The sequence below is a fragment of the Camponotus vicinus genome, unplaced genomic scaffold (genome assembly GCF_025532165.1).
Source record: "Camponotus vicinus isolate PSW18456_S1 unplaced genomic scaffold, iyCamVici1.0 SCAF_3, whole genome shotgun sequence".
In the NCBI taxonomy this organism is placed as follows: domain Eukaryota; kingdom Metazoa; phylum Arthropoda; class Insecta; order Hymenoptera; family Formicidae; genus Camponotus; species Camponotus vicinus.
The window spans coordinates 21,723,779-21,746,283 of NW_028141967.1; the positions used below are offsets into that span (position 1 = coordinate 21,723,779).

Genomic DNA, 22,505 nt, shown 5'->3' on the forward strand with positions numbered 1-22,505 from the left:
TATTACTTATAACTATAAAAAAATCAGTTGTACTTACATCTTGCATCAATCCCAATACTCGGAAACAATTCGCAATAAAAGATATTGGCTGGAGAATTTCGAAATCCAGGCTGAATGCAAACTCAATATATTTCGAGAAGAATATTTTTTCCCTCACGGAGATAGAATGGTCCAATGATTTGATTGCATTACATCAATCGTAGTCGATATCTCATATGTTGTTTTTAATGTCGTAAATATGTGGAATTCTCCGATGGTCACGAGTTGTCCTTTAACATAGATATCTGTCTTCTTTATATTCCAATGACGTGTTTATCATCGCTGCTTATGCATCCTTTTTGATGAAAAAAGAAATCCCATGGTGACTTCATCTGTTTTTAAATTTACGATATCTTCCTTTCTTTCTGTTCATTTTCGAACAATTTATGGATTTATGAATAGATTTTGACGATCAAATGTTTCTCTTGAATTAATAGAATAATTATCTTTTATTAATTTTATTAAAAGAATAAAAAAATTATATAATATTACGTGAAAAATTCCAATTCCAAATAAACATAATTACTACATAATTATAAATGAAACATATAATAAAATTATTTATAATACAAATACTTATCTCTGATGTTGCAGCTCTTTTAAAAAAAATGTTACAAATAAGATTTTATTGAATTTAATATTGAATATATTAGAATATTTTATATTGATACACACACACATATACAGGGTGGCCCATTTTAATCCATCCAGTCGAATATCTCGAAAACCAAGTCCGGGAGAGCAAAATGTTTCAGACAAAAGTTGTTTGGTTTCGAGGGGGCCATAAGATGGTACCATTGGTTTGACCTTGAAGAGTCACTTGAGGGTCACGTGAAGGTCACCTCAATTTTTTTAAATGGCACCCCTATTTTTTATTACATATTCTTATAGCTGACCTCGAGAGCTTTCCAAAAAACTATAATTAAGTACCTTTTCGTTAAGTACTTTTTGAGTTATGAGGCTTGAAATAATTTCTTAATTTTACATAAACCGTAAAATATGTTGTAAAATATTCATTTTTCGATTATCTTACCTTAATACTTTTACGTACAAAATAATAAGAGGAATCAATTGGTGTAAAGAAAACACATAGCTGTTTTGAAGAAAAAATATGTAATTTGCAATTAACAATTCCATATTTTCTCTTAAAAACAACTATGTTTTTTCTTTACACCAATTGATTCCTCTCATTATTTTGTACATAAAAGTATTAAGGTAAGATATTCGAAAAATGAATATTTTATTAGATATTTTACGGTTTATGTAAAATTAAGAAATTATTTCAAGCCTCATAACTTAAAAAGTACTTAACGAAAAGGTACTTAATTATAGTGTTTTGAAAAGCTCTCGAGATAAGCTACAAGAATATGCAAAAATATATAGGGTGTTCCATTTAAAAAAATTGAAGTGACCTTCACGTGACCTTCAAATGACTCTTCAAGGTCAAAGCAATGGTACCATCTTATGGCCCCCTTGAAACCAAACAACTTTTGTCTGAAACATTTTTCTCTCCCGGGCTTGGTTTTCGAGATATTCGACTGGATGGATTAAAATGGGCCACCCTGTATATATATTATATTTATTATTTTTTATTTATATATTTTTATTTACATATTTTTTATTTATATATTTCCTTATAATAATTTTTTTCCAGATTAATGCTATTTTTATGTATAATGCATACTGTGTGTGATTGTTCTTGATTTTTAACATATATTTATAATATATTTAATATAATATTTATTATAATATATTATCATATTTGTATATGTATATTTGAAGTTTTATTTAAAATAAATGGATTGTGTAGCTTGTTTTTATAACAGTTTTTAAATTCCAAATTTGCATCAAGAGTAATGCATGTACGTCATCAAATCATCGTTTGGCAATTGCTAGTAATTCTCCACAGTAATTATTATACATGGATTGCTATAAAACATATCATTTCTTCCTTTTATAATGACAAGATTTATAACTTTGTCCATCAGATCTTAAATGGGTGAGTTCATTTCTTTATTAAATTCAGATTCATTCGATCTTTTGCAATTTTAGGCACAAACATGACTAAATGCTATACGCGTGTGCGTGAAGCACGTGAATGCGCGTTCGACTCATCTGCAAAATTCGGATGTATAGCTCGCGGAGTGGGGCAATGGACAAACGAGGTCCGGGGCAAAGAGAAGTTTAAATAAGGTATTACCAGAAGATCCTAGATCTTCGGCAGATATATAAAGCGGAAGGCATGTACAAGATGTTAAGTCAGTGCAGTGAGAAACTTTCGAGCAGCAGCTAGGAAAAATAATATACCTTTTTTCAACATGAATTCATTGGTGAGTTTGAGTTTTTGTGCAAGTAAGAGACGTTACGTGAGCGTATGAGATATCTGCACGTGATCTCGCAGCATGTTTGTAAATGGAATGTTTTTCATAAATTGATATAAGTGATTTCTCTTTCAATGAGACAATACAGTGTCTGCAAATTTTCTTTAATTTAAAATTAAAATTCAAAATATTTACTTTAAAAATTAAATAATTACGCTAAACTATCAAATATTTATGCTATATATTGATAAAACCATGTAGTTTAAATATTTCAATTAATTAATAAATAAATATATATAGAAATCATTATAATATAATAAATATTACAATGCATAAATATATATTTTGCTACATATATTAAATTTCCCTTAAAAAGTTAACGAATGTATAGAATTATTTTAATCAAGACGTTAAAAATTATGACTGATTATAGGCTAATTAATATATTTTATTGTGATTTAATAACGCAAACACTAATTACATGGAAATGTAAATCATCACATATTACATATAAAACGAAATATAATATCATAAATTATTTCACTAAATGATATGCTATATAAATAAAAACATTTTGCACCAATACAATAATATTTTTTTATCTTTAATGCTCATTTAGTTGTAGATATTTATATTACAATCAAGATATTTTAAAATTTGTCAATTATTTGTTAAATAATCTTCTCTGTAAATATATTTTGTTATTTTCGTGAGTCTTTTCTTTTGTTAGTATTTACACATTATGTGATATGTAATATGTAATATAATTTAAAATTTAAAATATGCAATTCAAAATACTATACAATTTTCTGTCTTTACAGGTAATAACTTTATGCGTCTTCGTGGCAGCGGTATCGACAATAGCAGCATTCCCACAAAATGTTGTAGATGACGTGTTAGCTAGATCTAACAACCAAATTTCTATTGTCAGGCAAGCTTTAGATGGGCCAAATCCTGATGGTTCTTATAGCTATAACTATGAAACCGGTAACGGTATCCAAGCTCAGGAAGATGGTCATCTCAATAACGTAGGTACTGATCAGGAGGCCTTGGAAGCGCGAGGTAGCTACAGTTATACTGACAACGAGGGCAACACCTTCCAAGTCTCATATGTAGCCAACGAGAACGGATTTCAGCCAGAAGGTGCTCACTTGCCTTCAGTACCACCACTAATCAAGAAGGCTCTTCAATATATCGCCGAACATCCTGAGGAAAACGGACAGGAATAAGGCTAGTGGACATGACAGAAAAAATCGGCAAATCACAAACGAATCGGGATAAAATGACAAATCGGAATAAGTTCAACACGGATTCGATGATTGAATTGAGAATTAAAAGATATCCAATTCTCATGGAGGCTGACAATCTCGAGATGCCGTTATTCGTGGCGTGATTATTTTTATAATATTTGTATAATATTATCAATATATTTATATAATATATTTGCATATATTATTATTAATTTTATACGGTAAATATATATTGTAAATCTTGCAAAATGAATGTGTTAAGATTTTGATAATATTTATTAATTTTTGATGCGCATTATTTTACCTTTTCTTTTCCAATGACAGATTTTATAACTTTGTCTTGTCGAAACCTGAATAGTTAAATTCATATTTCTTTATGGCTGTATGAAGTTACCTCGACATGCAATTCCGATTTTTCTGCTTAGAGTTCTTGTTTCCTTTTTAGGAGTATAAGAGTTCTTATTAATAAAAAAGATTCCGTCAATTAAGAGTTCCAAATTTGAGTTCGAGAAATGGGATGCTAACTTCTTGAAAATTGAGAGTAACCTAATTGCTTTATTTTGAAAAATTTTAGAGTTCTTGTGTGTGTGTGTTGAACTTACAATTACTTTAAAAAAAACTTAAAATTTAAAACATTGCAATTAACGTAATATTTGGTAATAGTGCAGCAATATCGTGCTAGACCAATACAAAAATTTCTTATTATTAAATTTTAAGAAAAGACAAATTACTCTTTATATATTTATATATTTTTATTTAATTTTAATTGTAGTTTTATTTTTAATCTAAACTTTGATGTTGATTTTCAATTTGTCATTTTTATTTAATCTGTATTGTAATGAAAAGATAATCTTTCAAAAAAACTATCGACTGCACAAAGTTAATCTAAATATTTTATATTTTTTTAACATTCTATAACTACATTAAGTTTAATTTAAGTTTTAGTATTAGCATTGCAATAGTTTACATTTATACGTTGAAGATGGTCCGAAGAATGGGCCGAAATGTTCGCGTTAATGTTATTTTAATATTAAAATAATTTATAGTTAATAGTAAAATTACTCTGTACAAACTGCACTGCCTTTTTTTGCCTTTTCTTATTGCGGATTATTTTTTTAACATCGTTATAATTATTACAATATAATTATATTTCAAAATTATATCTTTTACATTAAATATTATATTATATTAATTTTTATATTAAATATTATTAAATTATATTATATTATTGCTATACTATTACTAAATATTATATTAATTTTACAATGTGTTTGATACATAATTTGTACGTTAATTGTAATGTGTTTGGAGCATAATTTGTACAATTTTATATAATTTGTTAATATACTCATATCCTGTGTGTGTGTGTGTGTGTGTGTGCGTGTGGAACAAAAATTATTTATTTCATCTACATATTGAATCAACGTAAAAATTTTTTTCTTATTTTTAATTAAAATTTTCCCTTGTTGCTTATTATTTTTCCTTATTATTGGAAAAATAATTTATTAATTAATTAGTTAATCTTCAACATTTTCTATAACACTTTACCAACTTAATTATATAATTAATTAAGAAATTGTTTTATTTTCTTGCAATAAAATCAATCTCTAGTTAATAATCGAACTAATCTTTTACTGATTCAATAATCTTTGCAACAATGAGATTTGTTTTGACCATAATTTATATAATTCTATAAACTGAGTCCTAATACATAAACGCTTTTTGAAAAATTCTAAAGTAGTAATTCTTAAAGTACGACATGTTGATATTAACTGAAGGTTTGAATAGCGACTCAATAGACACGTGACGTATTAGATTCTTCCAAGTTTGAGAGGCGAATATTATTTAAGGATTGTAAGTTCTGAGCAGTTATTAATCAATTTTGACAAAAACATTTATAGTGCAGATTGAATCAACGAGGCTTATGAAATACTCAATGTATTATACCGTTTATAATTTTCAAAAAATCGCGAAGACAAAAATTTTTTGAGAATTCTGAGGAATCTAATAAATGATGTTCTGTGGGTAGTTTATGAAAAATTCTAGAGAAAATTCTAACGATAAAAAGCAATGCGAAAATAAAGAAGTTATTTTACATTTTTGAGGTTTTTTTTGGAAATTCACAGAAAGATAGAACCTTTTTCATTTTTAAGTAATTTTTTTTAATTAGCAAGAACTCGCAGGAAGGAATATGAATGAGAGAACATTCAAAAATTATCAAAACTATTGTATATCAAAATTTGAATTTTCAAAAAAATTTTTCTTGATCGACTGATTTTTTTTTAAGTATCAGGAACTCTAATATTGTGCAACATAAAGCTATTAGGCTATTCTCAGAACTATTCCACCTCGATTTTTGATTAGAAGTTAGCATTCTATTTTTTAAATTCAAGTTTGGTATCATTAATCGACCAGAATTCTTTTTATTAATAATAAAGAACTCTTAAATTCTTTAAAAGAAAACTGGCTAGACTACTTTAATCAGAACTTTACTGAGTTCAAGTTCAGTCAACTTTTTACGCACATATAGGTAATATTAGATTTAAAATCTTGCCAAGGAGATCAGGTTTTGCATGCGTATGTGTGCATGCGCGTTCGGCTCATATACAAATGTGGTTTTTTTAAATAAAGATGACAGCAAGATAGAAGAGCCCAGGGTTAAAAAATTCCGGAATCTTTGATGCTAGATATATATATAAAGCCTGTACAAAGAGGATATTGAGTCAGTGTAGTGAGAAATATCCGAGCTGTAGCTATAAAATTATTTCTCTTTTCAACATGAATTTATTAGTGAGTTTAAATTTTTGTGCGAATACATTATATAAGGCAATGTCGAGAAATCTAAATATGTAATGACCTATTATTTTTGTAAATTGAATACTTTTGTGATATATGTAATTTCTCTCAGACAATCATAAAAATTTCATTTATAACTCATCAATAATATTTAGATACAAAATTTAATAGTTACGTTAAATCATTTAAAAGTGTTAATATAATTATATAATTCAAACATTTCTCTTTTTAATTGAAAAAAGTAAATTGTATGTATGAAATAAGTGCTTATAATAAATGTTATAAAATGCATAAATAAGTCATACAATTCTTTCTTAATAAGTTTTTTGAAAATATAGAAAACCTATCGCTATCATTAATTATATATAAATTGATTAATATTTTATTGCAATCTATCAGATAATCACATTCTATATGAAATTTTAATGAGTTGTATATTGTATATATATATGTATATATATATATAGCGCAAAAAAAAAGTTTTAAATATTATAAAGCGTTTGACTAGAATTGGTAATAAATTACTCTTCTGCATTGGATACATTATAATTTAATTTTTACACATTATATTTATAGTACATAGATATATCGGTGTTCCTATTGCTTGTTAATCGATCTTGTCAGTACAAAAATATTCAGGAATTTTTCGTCTTTGGTAATAAAATTAAAGAGTTTTTTAATAAACTAATATTAAAAAAAGAAAGAAGTGTTGTTGCTTCTCTGCGTTCCAACTACCGCGCGTTGGTCCTTATGCCATTTTCTTTTTAATAAAATTAAAATCCAATTTATAGTTTAAAGAACTGTATGATTTTTTATTTTTTTCAGATAATCACTTTATGCCTTCTGATAAAAGCAACAGTGATAATAGCCAAAACAGAAAGATTAACAACTATAACAACCCCTTCTAGTGTAAATTATGCCAAGCTAGCTTTGTATTATACAGTCCCTAATTATAATACCACGCCAAAATCAACTACGCCAACATCAACTACGCTACTGCGTCAGTATCCAAACATACAACCAAGCAAGCCTCTTTATAATTACACCTATAATTCAACATGAATTTATTAGTGAGTTTAAATTTTTGTGCGAATACATTATATAAGGCAATGTCGAGAAATCTAAATATGTAATGACCTATTATTTTTGTAAATTGAATACTTTTGTGATATATGTAATTTCTCTCAGACAATCATAAAAATTTCATTTATAACTCATCAATAATATTTAGATACAAAATTTAATAGTTACGTTAAATCATTTAAAAGTGTTAATATAATGATGCCGGTATTCAGGCTCAAGAAAGTGGTCATCTCAATAATGTGGGCACCAATCAAGAGGCTCTGGAAGCGCGAGGCAGTTATAGTTACACTGATAAGGATGGCAACACCTTCCAAGTCTCATATATAGCTAATGAGAACGGATTTCAGCCAAAGGGTGCTCACTTGCCCACAGTACCACCACTAATTAAAACAGCTCTTCAGTAGATCGCCAAAGAAGAACAGAAAAGAGGAAAGAAATAACAACGCTGGAAATGAGTAAAATTAGTAAATCAGAAACAAATCTTATCAAGATGATAATTAAAAGAAACAGTATTGACTCGATCGTGGTCTTTTTGCTAGTAATCTCGAGACACAGCTATTAGCATCGTTATCATTTTTGTATTTATATAATTATTAAATTTATACAATATTTGTACATGATATTAGTAATTTTGTACCATCGATAAATACATTACAAATTTTTCAAAATAAATTTGTCAATATTTGGATGATATATTAAATTAATTCTTTTCAAATAATTCCTCTCAAATTATTGTACATACATACATGCATACATATATATATTTTAACGATTTTTATTTTAAACATTAAATTTCTTGATGTCGGCTCTCGAATATAAAATATGTGATTTTTATTTTGTTATTATTATTCTATCTTTCATTATCTTATATCTTTTATTTTTCTTTCTTCAAACTTTACTTGACTTTTGCGAACCAAGCAGTCATGAATTCAGTCGAAGATGCCTAATAATATTGTCTAATATAAGCAATTTATGAATCTAGTGATTAGGCAATTTCATATTTGTGAATAATAGTAATTGATTCGAAACTTAACGATCATCTTTTTCATATATATACTGAGCACAAAGAATTGAAATATATATCTATTTATACTTACGAGAAAATTAGTAGCACGTATATCATCCGATAAAGCGCGACACTTTGATTTGCGAGACATTCGAAAAGAAGGTTTCAAAATTTTAGATCAAATATGAACTATCGCACGAGATGTGTGATTCGATATAATTAAAATCTCAAGAACAAAATATATATTGATGAATATGCTAATTCTCAATAATATAGTAATTTAATTATTATGAACCTTACATTAATTGCAATCTACACATTGTTTTATATATCATGAATAATAATATATCATGTAACATATCATCTCAAGATTGTTTGATAGTTACGAATCGTCCTTTAACATAAATATCCATCTTTTTTATTCCAATGGCGCATTTGTTATTACCTGCTCATCAAGTTTCACAAAAAAGATTCTGTCATTATCTGCTCTTAAATCTTCCTTTCCTTATGCATTTTTAAACAGATTCTTGCATAATCAAAAAATAGATTTTTACAATCGAATGTCTTCTTTTAAATGATGGAATAATTACTTTGATTAATCATGTTAAAAAAAATTATTGGAAGGTGTTGTTAGCATTCGTAGAACTTCTATTCCAAATGAAATAAAATAATTACAATACAATTATGATTGTAATTATCAGATGTAGGTATATGTTATCTTTTCTTTTTATTTTCAATGATATAATTTACCTTTTTCTTCAACGACAGAATTTAACTTGATCTTGTCGAATCTTAATTAGGTAAATTCACATATTTTTAATAATTAAATCAAAAATTGGCATAAGAGCCACAGCGCAGTAGTTGGGGCGCAGGGAAGAAACAACACTTCTTTCTTATTAATTATTGTTTATTTCAAATTAAAAAACTATAAAAATAACGGACGTTTCGTCTTTGATCCTTCTTCAGCGCGATTAATAATATAGAAAAAAAACTATTACATAGCAAAAAAGAGAAAAATTTATCTTTTCCTCGACGCGCAGGTGACGCCAAACTGCATCGCGCGGAGATCTAGTAAGCGTGCTGCTTCCAAAAGTTCATCAAAAATATTAAAATTTTGCTGTGCAAAATCGCAGCAGATCAGATTCCGCGCTTTTTCTTTTTTAATTCGTACACAAAATGCCATTAAGTACAGTAATGCCAGAATGGACACGCACCCGACAACGCAGCAGAGGGGACAGGCCTCATATTTTTAAATTCAAATTCAGTCGAAACTTCGACTTTTTGTGATCTTACGTTCATATAATTTCAGATTTAAAATGTCGCTAAGGAAATCAGGTTTTGCATGATGTATATGCATGTGTATTCGACTCATCCGCAAATATGGTTTATTGGAATGAGGGAAATGGCAAGGAGATGAAGAGAGGCATAATTTTTAAAAATCCGGAATTTTCTGTGATGGCAGATATATAAAGCTTGCACAGCATATTAAGTCAGTATAGTGAGAAATTTCCGAGCTGTAGCTAGAAAATAGTATATCTTTTTCCAACATGAATTCATTAGTAAGTATAAATTTTTGCGCGAATAAGACTCATTATGTAAGATAGTGTGGTGAGATCTATATGCAGTAATGAATCTATTATTTTTATAAATCCAATATTTGTGTTAGTCGAAACAAGCAATTTTTCTCAGTCAGTTAATCATAGTGAATATTTCATTTATAACTAACCAATAATATTTAGATATAAAAATTCAATAGTTACATTAAATTATTTAAAAGTATTGATACAATTATAAATTTAAATATTTTAATTGATCAAAAAATAAGTTGTATATAAAACAAATGTTTATAATAAATATTATAAAATATATAAATAAGCCATACATTGTCCGTCTTTCTTGACAAATTTTTTTCTGGATATATAGAGCAACTTAAATCACTAATTATTTATTATATATAAATTGATTAATGTTTTATTGCAATTTAAGATTATAATTATATATTATTCATATATAAATATAATTAATTGTATGTACATTACGTAAGAAAAGACATTGTACCGTATAATAAATTACTTGTTAGCACTAGACACATTATAATTTAATTTAGATATATTATATATCTACATTACGGAGATATATTATACTTCGGTGTTCCTATTGCTTGTCGAACTTGTTTATCAAAATATTTAGGAATTTTCTCGTGTTTTGTAATAGAATTAAAATTATTTTATGGTTTAAAAAACTATATGATTCTTTGTTTTTTTAGATAATCACTTTGTGCATTTTGATAGAAGCGACAGTGATAATAGCAAAAACAGACAGATTATCTGTAACAACCTCTGCTGCAACTATAAATCCACCTAAGCTCGTTCAATATACCAAAACCACTCGCTTTACGACGTCCATTACTACGCCAAAACCAACTATTTCGTCAACGCCATATTATTCACAATCAAAAAAGTCTCTTTACAATTATAACTATGAAACTGATACCGGCATTCAGGCTCAAGAAGATGGTTATCTCAATAATATGAGCACCGATCAAGAGAATCTGGAAGCGCGAGGCAGCTATAGTTACATTGACAATGACGGCAAAACCTTCCAAATTTCATATACAGCTAATGAAGACCAATTTCAACCGGAGAGTCCTCAATACTTATCTGCAATACCACTGAAAATTAAATTAATTTAACTATTCAATATATCGTCGAACATTCCGAAGAGAATAGAAAAAAAGAATGCTGAACATAACAGAAATATGGATAAAATCAGCAAATTGTGATGACAAAATACAACAGATCGACGAAAGCGTCATTCGAAAACGCGGATTCGATCATGGATGATTCGAGGATTGACAGATAGTTGATCTTCGTACACAGAGAAAAGTATTTCTTTACATTTAGTATATCTATTTGTTTGACTTATATTTGTCTCGCTAAAGAAAAAATTATTTTATACAAATATTATTTGTTTGAATAAAAATTTGATTGTTTCGTTGCATTAATTTATATTGTTTAACAGAAAAATGACAATTATTTGAAATAATACTGATTCAAATAAGAGTGTTGTTTGTTTCAATTAACTTATTATTTGGAATAGCCAATAGTATGTGGCACATGTTTCTTCGCTTATCGTAACGCGGCGCACCAGTCTTAACTTTTCTCGTATTCAATATTTATCATGAAATATATATAAAGGACTAGTATTAAACAGTAAGATCTAAAGTATATTTTTTCCATCTTAGCACTAGTGCGAGAAAGAGGATGCTACTCACACGCAGGTTCTCTGATCATGTGCATGTTGAGTATCCTCTTTCTGACGTATCACTGTTTATCAGTTTAATTTCAAACTGAATTTAAAATAATTTATTTAATAATCTGGATTCTTTGTTGGGATTTAGAATATTAAACAGATTATTTGAAATTAAACATAAAGAAACTTTTAGACGGTATGATGCTGTGTGGATTAATATAATTGTTAAAGGTTAAAGTCAAAGAAAAAGTAAAATTCTTCAAGATAAAATTTTATTTAAAATAAACATATACGTTATTTGAAAGTCAATCGTATTTGTTAAATCGAATATTAATTTGGTTGGACTATTCCAATAATTAAATTTATTTGACTTCAGCGAAATTTGTTAAATCCAAAGAAATATTTTTCTCTGTGTAAAGGCCGGCAGTCTCGAGACTATTATATCGCAACTATTAGCGTCATGATTATTTTTATATTTCTATATTATCATTAAATTATTTTTATAAATATTTATATTTATAAAAATATTATATTTTTATAAATTAATATTATCATTAAATAATATTATTAATAATATTAATTTTTTATATCTTCATAAATACATATTGTAAAATTTGCAAAATAGATGTGTCAATATTTAAATAATATTCAATTAATTTTTTTCAGATAAAGATTCATTTCTTTTTTTTTATTCTCCTCAAATAATTACTGAGCGTAACTGCGCGCTTATCATATTTTTAACATCAGTTGTATGAAATTAATATAAATTAACATAAATAAAATAAATTAATATAAACAAATTTTTATTTTGTTATTATTATTCTAGCATTTATTATATTATATTTGTTTTTTTCAAATTGTATTTTACTTTTGCGAATTAAGCATGAATTATGAATTTAATCGAAAAAATGTGGAATATGTCTAGCAAATTTGTGAATCTCATGATTAGGCGACTTCATATTTGTGAATCATGACAATTGATTCAATAAATTTAAATATTTATATATGATTCTTTCATTTATATTGAGCACAAAGAATCAATGTATGTAACTACTTCTACAAAAATATTAATAGCACTTATATTATTTGACATCATGCGGAGGCCGTTCATAAGACAATCGAGAAGAAATTTTCGGAATTTCAGATTAAATGCGAACTCTCGCGCAGGATAATTCAGTAATTAAAACTTTAAACAGAAGATTGTGAATATTGAGTACGGTGATTTGATAATATTATGATTCGATTATTATGAATGTTATATTAATTTATTAGACAATCGAATAAAAGTTTTTAAAATTTCTGATTAAATGTGAATTATGAGATATGATAGAATTTATAACTTTGTCCTGTCAAATCTTTATTAAATTCATATTTTTACTAAATTCAAGTTCAATCGACTTTCTGGGATCTGACGTTTATAATCTTAGATTTAAAATCTTGCCAAGGAAATCAAGTTTTGCATAAATGTGTATGTATGTGCGTTCGCCTCATTCGCAAACGTGATTTATGAAATGAGCAAAATGGCAAGGAGATAAAGAAAACTAACTTTTAAAAATATCAGGAATTTTCTGTGATGGTAGATATATAAAACTTGCACAGCATCTTAAGTCAGTGTAGTGAGAAGTTTCCAAGAGCTGCAGCTAAAAAAATAATATATCTTTTTTCGACATGAATTTAATAATGAGTTAAAATTTTGCGCCAAACGCATTATGTAAGGCAGTGTCATGAGATCTGTGTGTGTTGTGTGTCTGTGTGTATATGCAATAATGAATCTATTATTTTTATGAATCAAATATTTTTGTAAATCAAAACAAGCCATTTTTTCGGTTAGATAATCATAGCGAAAATTTCATTTAGTTTATAACTAATCAATAATATTTAGGTACAAAAGTTTAATAGTTACATTAAATCATTTAAAAGTATTGATACAATTATAAATTTAAACATTTTAATTGATTAAAAGGTAAATTGTACACATGAAACAAATGCTTGTAATAGATGCATAAATAAGCCATTATCTGTCTTAATAAATTTTTTCCTAGATATATAGAGCAACTTAAATCACTAATCATTAATTACGTATAAAATGATTAATATTTTATTTGTGATTTAAAATATTATAATTATATATTATTTATATAAAAATTTAATTAATTATATGTACATTACGCAAACAAAAGTAATATTGCAAAGCTCTTTACCAAATTATTATACTGTAAGACGAAAAGACATTGTACCAATAATAAATTATTCATCAGTACTAGATACATTATAATGTAATTTGGATATATTATATTTATACTACAGAGATATATTATATTTTGGTGTTCTTATTGCTTGTCAATCTTGTCAGTACAAAAATATTCAGGAATTTTCTCATGTTTTATAATAGAATTAAAATCCAATTTATGGTTTAAAAATATGATTCTTTGTTTTTTCCAGATAATCACTGTGTGCATTTTGATAGAAGCGACAGTGATAATAGCACAAATTCGTCCTGAAAGATTACCTACAACAAAACCACCTGAAACTATAAATTTGAACAAACCCATTCTTATTAACCTCAACATTTCCGCTTCAAATTTGCGTAAGCGCTATGGATACGAAATCATTTCTTTTACTACACCAAAATCAATGCTAACGCCCGCGTCAACGCCGTACTACCCAGGATCAAAAGAGTCTCTTTACAATTACAACTATAACACTACTGATACCGACATTCAGGTTCAAGGAGAGGGTTATCTCAATAATGTGGGCACTCATCAAGAGACTTTGGAAGAGCGAGGCAGTTAATTACGGCAATGACGGCAACACTTTCCAAGTATCATATATAGCCAATGAAGACGGATTTCAACCGGAAGGTGCTCACTTGCCTACAGTACCACCACTAATCAAGAAGGCTCTTCAGTACATCGCCGAACATTCCAAAGGGAATGGGAAAGAATAAGAATGCTAAATATTACGGGAATATGAGTAAAATTATGAATGAGTCCTCATAAGATGACAGATTGAAGAAAGCGTAGAGTGGATTTGATAGTGAACGATTTAAGAATTGATAGATATTCGATCTTCGTAAAGGAGACCCGGCAATTTTGACTATATTATATCATGATTCTTAGGGTCGGGATTATTTTTGTATTTGTATAATATTATCATAAAATTTATATGACATTATTACTTTTGCATTCATAAATACATATTGTAAAATAAAACAATTTGCAAAATGAATGTGTCAATATTTAAATAATGTTCAATTAATTTTTTTCAAGCAATTCTTCTCAAATAATTACTGAGTATAAATGCGTGCTTATCATATATTTAACATTAGTAAAATGAAATTAACATAAATTAATATAAATAAGTTTTCATTTTGTTATTATTCCAGCTTTCATTATTTTATATTTTTTTTCAAATTACATTTGACTTTTGCGAACGAAGCAGTTATGAATTAACCGAAAAAACATGCGGAATATGTCTAACAATCTGTGAATCTAATGATTAAGGAATATTTTTCACATTTGCAAATGATGGCAATTAATTCAATAAATTTATATATTTATTATTATGATCGTTCTTTCATTTATTTTCAGTACAACGATTTGCGATGTATGTATCTATTTATTAAGAAAATTAGCAGCATTTACATCGTTTGACAACATGAGCAGGACATTTATAAGACAATTGCGGAGAAGTTTTCGGAATTTTAGATTAAATGCGAACTCTCGTGCAGGATAATTAATAGTGATTAAAATTTTAAGAAGATTTGTGAATATATATAAATATATATTGAATATAATGATTTTTGATAATATGATTATTTGATTATTATGTTCTATATCATTAAAATCTTATATATATATATTGTGGATATATTGATGAATATGCTGATTCTCAATTGATGATTCTCAATTGTGATTCGATTATTATGAATGTTATGTTAATTGCAAATGACATTGCATTATTTTAATATATCATGAATATTTCGAGATTGCCTGATAGTGATAATCGTTCTTTAACACAAATATCCATCTTTTTTATAATCCAATTTGTTTGTTATTTCTTCATCAAGTTTGAAAAAGAATTCTGTCATTATCTTCTTTTAAATCTTCCTTTTTTTATGCATTTTTGAACAGTTCTTGCGTGATCAAAAAATAGATTTTGATTGGATGTCTTCTTTTAAATAATAGAATAATTACTTTGATTAATATTCAATATTAAAAAATGGAATACTTACTTTGATTAATTCATATTTAAAAGAACTATTGAAAGGAATTATTTGTAGCATTCTGTAGAACTTCTATTCCAAATAAAATAAAATAATTATATTTTTAATTGTAATTAGCGGATGTAGGTGTATGTTATCTTTTCTTTTCATTGACAGAATTTATAATTTTGTCCTGTTAAATTTTAATTAGATAATTTGACATATTTTTACTAAATTCAAGTTCAATCAACTTCCTGCGATCTTATGTTTGTAATCTCATATTTAAAATCTTGTCAAGGAAATCAAGTTTTGTATGAATGTGTGCACGTACGTTCGGCTCATCCGCAAACGTGATTTATTGAAATGAAGAAAATAACTAGGAGATGTCTAACTGTTAAAAATATCCGGAATCTTCTGTGATGGCAGATATATAAAGCTTGCACAGCAAGTATATTAAGTTAGTGTAGTGGGAAGTTTCCGAGAGCTGTTGCGAAAAAAATAGTATATTTTTTTCGACATGAATTCATTAGTGAGTTTAAATTTTGCGCGAATAAAACGCATTATGTAAGGCAGTGTCATGAGATCTGTGTGTGTGTTATGTGTCTGTATGTGTATACAGTAATGAATCTATTATTTTTATAAATTAAATATTTTTGTAAATCGAAATAAGCAATTTTTTTCGGATAATCATAGTGAAAATTTCATTTAATTTATAACTAATCAATAACACAGACCCACAAAAAAAAAAAGTTTTCAGTACTTTTGACCAGACATACTTTTTCTTTCGTATTTTTTGACGCTGAATCCGAATCTGCAATAAAAATATAGCCTTCTCCTGCATATTTTTAATTTTCCTTAGAAAAACCCCATTTTTTACGTTTTTTTCGTGGTTTTTTAAAATTAAAAAAAAATGGAAGAAAGATACGATTAATTTGACTTCAGAATTGAATTCTACGGTAAAAAATACATCAAAAACCATATCTTGAATATTTTTTTAATGAGATTTCAACCCCTCATACGGCGTTGAAAAGGCTAAAGAACCAGAAAAAGCCAACATTCATTCCAAATTTGATTAAAACGCGATTAAAATTGATTCTACCACTTTGAAAGAGTTTATAGGCATTATAAATACTACTCTGGGGATTTTTGAGGTCGCTGATCATGAATTTGATGTCAGATTTTTTAAAAGACCACTCCCAGGAGACGTTAGTGGATAGCATACGGGATAAATTAATTGGTTTTTGATAGTACCACTATTGAGTACTAATACTTGTTTGAGATATCATAATACGTCTCGAATACAAGTGACAATTGTGATTGGGCTTCTTTCACCCCAACTTGAGCTTCAGATTAAACTAACACTTTATGTTTAAGATGGCAAAGATCTATTCCTATCGGTTATGCTGATAAAAATCGAGCAGAAGAATATTTAGATTTACTTAAAACTTATTTTTCAAATAAAGAATTGTATTCGGTAAAACATATTTCAGAAAGAGAGAGAGAGAGGGGGGGAGAAAGAGAGAGAGAAAGCGTTGACACCTAGTATCCGTCACCTCACTGAAATTCAGATTTGTTAGCAAGTATTGCATTATCTCAATTACAGTATCATTAAAAGTATGAGACACTTTCTTGAAATTAGCTGAAAATACTATACCGGGGTTTATTAGCGTCGCTGATCATGAATTTCAAATCCAATTCACAATTAACAGTCCAAATAAACCTTGTTTTCATGAACCATGTTATGGAAAACCGCCAAAATAGTATTTGAAACATCGATTTTCAGAAAAACCAATTAATTTATCCCGTATGCTATCCACTAACGTCTCCTGGGAGTGGTCTTTTAAAAAATCTGACATCAAATTCATGATCAGCAACCTCAAAAATCCCCAGAGTAGTATTTATAATGCCTATAAACTCTTTCAAAGTTGTAGAATCAAATTTTAATCGCGTTTTAATCAAATTTGGAATAAATGTTGGCTTTTTCTGGTTCTTTAGCCTTTTCAACGCCGTATGAGGGGTTGAAATCTCATTAAAAAAATATTCAAGACATGGTTTTTGATGTATTTTTTACCGTAGAATTCAATTCTGAAGTCAAATTAATCGTATCTTTCTTCCATTTTTTTTTAATTTTAAAAAACCACGAAAAAAACGTAAAAAATGGGGTTTTTCTAAGGAAAGTTAAAAATATGCAGGAGAAGGCTATATTTTTATTGCAGATTCGGATTCAGCGTCAAAAAATACGAAAGAAAAAGTATGTCTGGTCAAAAGTACTGAAAACTTTTTTTTTTGTGGGCCTGTGTAATTTTTAGGTACAAAAGTTTAATAGTTGCATTAAATCAATTAAAAGTATTGATATAATTATAAATTTAAACATTTTAATTGATTAAAAATTAAATTGTATGTGTGAAACAAGTGTTTATAATAGATGCATAAATAAGTTATTATCCATCTCTCTTGACAAGTTTTTTTCTGGATATACAGGATATCCCCACAGGATATGCGTCAATGCCGTTGCCACGGACGGATTCTGTCGCTCGTTGATCAAATGAGCGTAAAGACACGTCCGACCTCCTCCCACATACATCCCTATCTTTCTCTGGAAAAGTCGTTTGAAGGTCACGTGAAGGTCACCTCCAACTTTTTAAATGGGACACCCTATATACTTTTGCAAATTCTTAGCTTGCCTCGAGAGCTTTCCAAAACACTATAATAAAGTATTTCTTCATTGAGTACTTTCCGAGTTATGAGGCTCGAAATAATTTCTTAATTTTACATAAACCATAAAATATCTAGTAAAATATTCATTTTTCGATTATCTTACCTTAATACTTTTATGTACAAAATAATGAGAGTAATCAATTGGTGTAAAGAAAACATACAGTTGTTTTTAAGAAAATATATGGAATTGTTAATTGCAAATTACATATTTTTTTCAAAACAACTATGTGTTTTCTTTACACCAATCGATTCCTCTCATTATTTTGTACATAAAAGTATTAAGGCAAGGTAATCGAAAAATGAATATTTTACTAGATATTTTATAGTTTATGTAAAATTAAGAAATTATTTCAAACCTTATAACTCGAAAAGTACTCAATGAAGAAATACTTTATTATAGTGTTTTGAAAAGCTCTCGAGGCAAGCTATAAGAATATGCAAAAGTAGGGGTGTCCCATTTAAAAAGTTGGAGGTGACCTTCAAACGACTTTTCAAGGTAAAACCAATGACACCATCTTATGGCCCCCTTAAAACCATACTTTTGCTTAAAACATTCTCACTGAAACCGCCATGGTTTCGAGTTACTTCGATGTCTCAAGTTAAATGGGACACCCTGTATATCTGCTCTATATAGAACAACTTAAATCACTAATCATGAATTATATATAAATTGATTCATATTTTATTTGTGATTTAAAAGATTATAATTATATATTATTTATATGAAAATTTAATTAATTGTATGTACATTATGCAAAGAAAAGTAATATTGCAAAGCTCTTTACCAAATTATTATACTGTAAGACGAAAAGACATTGTAATAAATTACTCATCAGTACTAGATACAGTATAATTTAATTTGGATATATTATATATATATATATATATATATACTACAGAGATATATATATATATTATATTTCCGTATTTCTATTGCTTGTCAATCTTGTCAGTACAAAAATATTCAGGAATTTTCTCATGTTTTATAATAGAATTAAAATCCAATATATGGTTTAAAAATATGAATCTTTTTGTTTTTTTTCAGATAATTACTGTGTGCGTTTTGATAGGAGCGACAGTGATAATAGCGAAATCAGTAAGATTATCTGTAACAAACTCTCCTGCAACTATAAATCGGGCTAAGCTCTATGGACATGGACATAGAAAAACTACTTCACATTATTCACGATCAAAAAAGTCTCTTTACAATTACAATTATAACACTGATACTAGCATCCAGGCTCAAGAACAGAATTATCTCAATAACTCAAAACTTGAGCACGGATCAAGAGACTCTGAAAGCGCGAGGCAGCTATAGTTACATTGACAATGACGGCAATACTTTTCAAGTATCATATATAGCCAATGAAGACGGATTTCAGCCGGAGGGTGCTCACTTAATTATAATATCACCACCAATTAAAAAGTTCTTCGGTACATCGCCAATTTCGAATGGAATGGGAAAGAATAAGAATGATTACGGGAATATGGTTAAAATCAGTAAATTATGAACAAGTTTGAATAAAATGACAGATTGAAGAAAGCGTAGAGCGGATTTGATCGTGAACGATTTGGGAATTGACAGATATTCGATCCTCGTAAAGGATAGCCGGCAATTTCAACTCTATTATATCATGGTTCTTAGGGTCGAGATTATTTTTGTATTTGTATAATATTATCATAAAATTTATATAACATTATTACTTTTGTATTCATAAATACATATTGTAAAATAAAACAATTTGCAAAATGAATGTGTCAATATTTAAATAATGTTCAATTAATTTTTTTCAAGCAATTCTTCTCAAATAATTACTGAGTATAAATGCGTGCTTATCATATATTTAACATTAGTAAAATGAAATTAACATAAATTAATATAAATAAGTTTTCATTTTGTTTTTATTCCAGCTTTCATTATTTTATATTTTTTTTCAAATTACATTTGACTTTTGCGAACGAAGCAGTTATGAATTAACCGAAAAGACATGCAAAATATGTCTAACAATCTGTGAATCTAATGATTAAGGGATACTTTTCACATTTGTGAATGATGGCAATTGGTTCAATAATTTAAATATTTATTATTATGATCGTTCTTTCATTTATTTTCAGCACAAGGATTTACGATGTATATATCTACTTATTAAAGAAAATTATTAACATTTACATCGTTTGACAACATACGAGAGACATTCATGAGATAATCGAGGAGAAGTTTTCGGAATTTCAGATTAAATGGGAACTCTCGCGCAGGATAATTTAGTGATTAAAATTTTAAGAAGGAGGTTGTGAATATATATTGATGGATATAGTGATTCGATAATATAATGATTCGATTATTATGAACAAATGAACGAAATATTAATTGCAATCGACATCTACGCATTGTTTTAAATATGAATACATTATTCTAAATATAAGTTTGTTTAGAGAGAGAGAAAGAGTGAGAGATTCTCTGATGGTAACGAATGATTCTTAAATACAACTGTCTATTTTTTTTATTCCAATGACATATTCATCATTATGATGATTGCATCATATTTGATGAAAAAATAATTTCGTCGTAACTTCATCTGTTCTTAACAGCTGTTAAGTCTTTCTTTTTTTATGCGTTTTAAAATAGTCCTCCCATGATCAAGAAATGAATTTTTACGATCAACGTTTTTGTCTAAATAATTAACTATATTCAAAATCTTAAAAAAAAACTATTTCAAAGAATTACTTGTAGAGTTTTATTATGTTGCATGCATTATTTCACACATCATCAAACTCATTTGACAATTGTTACAATTGTTTATTATAATTATCTGACGTACGTTATTTATATGTGTATATTATTTTTCTTGTCTTTCTACAATGAGGGATTTATAATTCTGTTCTCCTGGATTTTAAATGAGCGAATTCACATATATTTCTTTTATTAAATTTAAGTTCCGTCAATTTTCGATGATTTTACACATATAATCTTAGATTTTAAATCTTACTTACGAGATAAGGCATTTTTTGCATGCGTGCACGTTCGTTTCACTCATCCATCAAATATGATTTATTGAAATGAGGAAAATTATAAAGAGTCTAAGATATTTTAAAAAATTACGGAATGTTCGGGTAGCAAATATATATAAAGCTTGCACAGCACATTAAATCAGTATAGTGAGAAATTTCTAAGCCGTAGTTAGAAAAATAGTATATCTTTTTTCGACATGAATTCATTAGTAAGTATAAATTTTTGCGCGAATAAGACACATTATGTAAGATAGTATGGTGAGATCTATATGCAGTAATGACTCTATTATTTTTATAAATCCAATATTTGTTTTAGTCGAAACAAGCAATTTTTCTCAGAAATAATTTCTTAATTTTACATAAACCATAAAATATCTAGTAAAATATTCATTTTTCGATTATCTTACCTTAATACTTTTATATACAAAATAATAAGAGGAATCACTTGGTGTAAAGAAAACACAAAATTGTTTCGAAAAAAAAAAATGTAATTTGCAATTAACAATTACATTCTTTTTTTCGAAACAATTATGTGTTTTCTTTACACCAATCGATTTCTCTCATTATTTTGTACATAAAAGTATTAAGGTAAGATAATCGAAAAATGAATATTTTACTAGATATTTTATAGTTTATGTAAAATTAAGAAATTATTTCAATCCTTATAACTCGAAAAGTACTTGATGAAAAAATACTTTATTATAGTGTTTTGGAAAGCTCTCGACATAAGCTATAAGAATATGCAATAAAAATAGGTGGTTCCATTTAAGAAATTAAAGGTGTCCTTGACTTCACCTTAACGATGCCATCCAAGGTCAAACCAATGA

The 22,505-nt window shown here is 27.5% G+C and overlaps 2 protein-coding genes, 1 long non-coding RNA gene and 1 pseudogene across 4 annotated transcripts; all 4 read left to right on the plus strand.

The window, feature by feature from the left end:
• Window positions 1-2,275: 2,275 nt before the first annotated feature.
• Window positions 2,276-3,945, plus strand: LOC145967977 (cuticle protein CP14.6-like). Its single transcript, XM_083093123.1, has 2 exons — window positions 2,276-2,369; window positions 3,182-3,945. The coding sequence occupies exons 1-2, from the start codon at window positions 2,358-2,360 to the stop codon at window positions 3,587-3,589; spliced, it is 420 nt and encodes a 139-aa protein (XP_082949249.1). The 5' UTR covers window positions 2,276-2,357; the 3' UTR covers window positions 3,590-3,945.
• Window positions 3,946-6,298: 2,353 nt separating this feature from the next.
• LOC145969109 (endocuticle structural glycoprotein SgAbd-3-like) lies at window positions 6,299-7,929 on the plus strand (annotated as a pseudogene). The gene is made up of 3 exons (XR_014437946.1): window positions 6,299-6,400; window positions 7,232-7,461; window positions 7,686-7,929. The product of XR_014437946.1 is annotated as an endocuticle structural glycoprotein SgAbd-3-like (transcript).
• A 2,072-nt stretch (window positions 7,930-10,001) lies between these two features.
• LOC145969110 (uncharacterized) lies at window positions 10,002-14,860 on the plus strand. Its single transcript, XM_083094964.1, has 3 exons — window positions 10,002-10,054; window positions 10,762-11,181; window positions 14,416-14,860. The coding sequence occupies exons 1-3, from the start codon at window positions 10,043-10,045 to the stop codon at window positions 14,692-14,694; spliced, it is 711 nt and encodes a 236-aa protein (XP_082951090.1). The 5' UTR covers window positions 10,002-10,042; the 3' UTR covers window positions 14,695-14,860.
• A 1,494-nt stretch (window positions 14,861-16,354) lies between these two features.
• Window positions 16,355-20,433, plus strand: LOC145968324 (uncharacterized). Its single transcript, XR_014437716.1, has 2 exons — window positions 16,355-16,480; window positions 19,715-20,433. It is a non-coding gene; the product is annotated as an uncharacterized LOC145968324 (long non-coding RNA).
• Window positions 20,434-22,505: the final 2,072 nt, after the last annotated feature.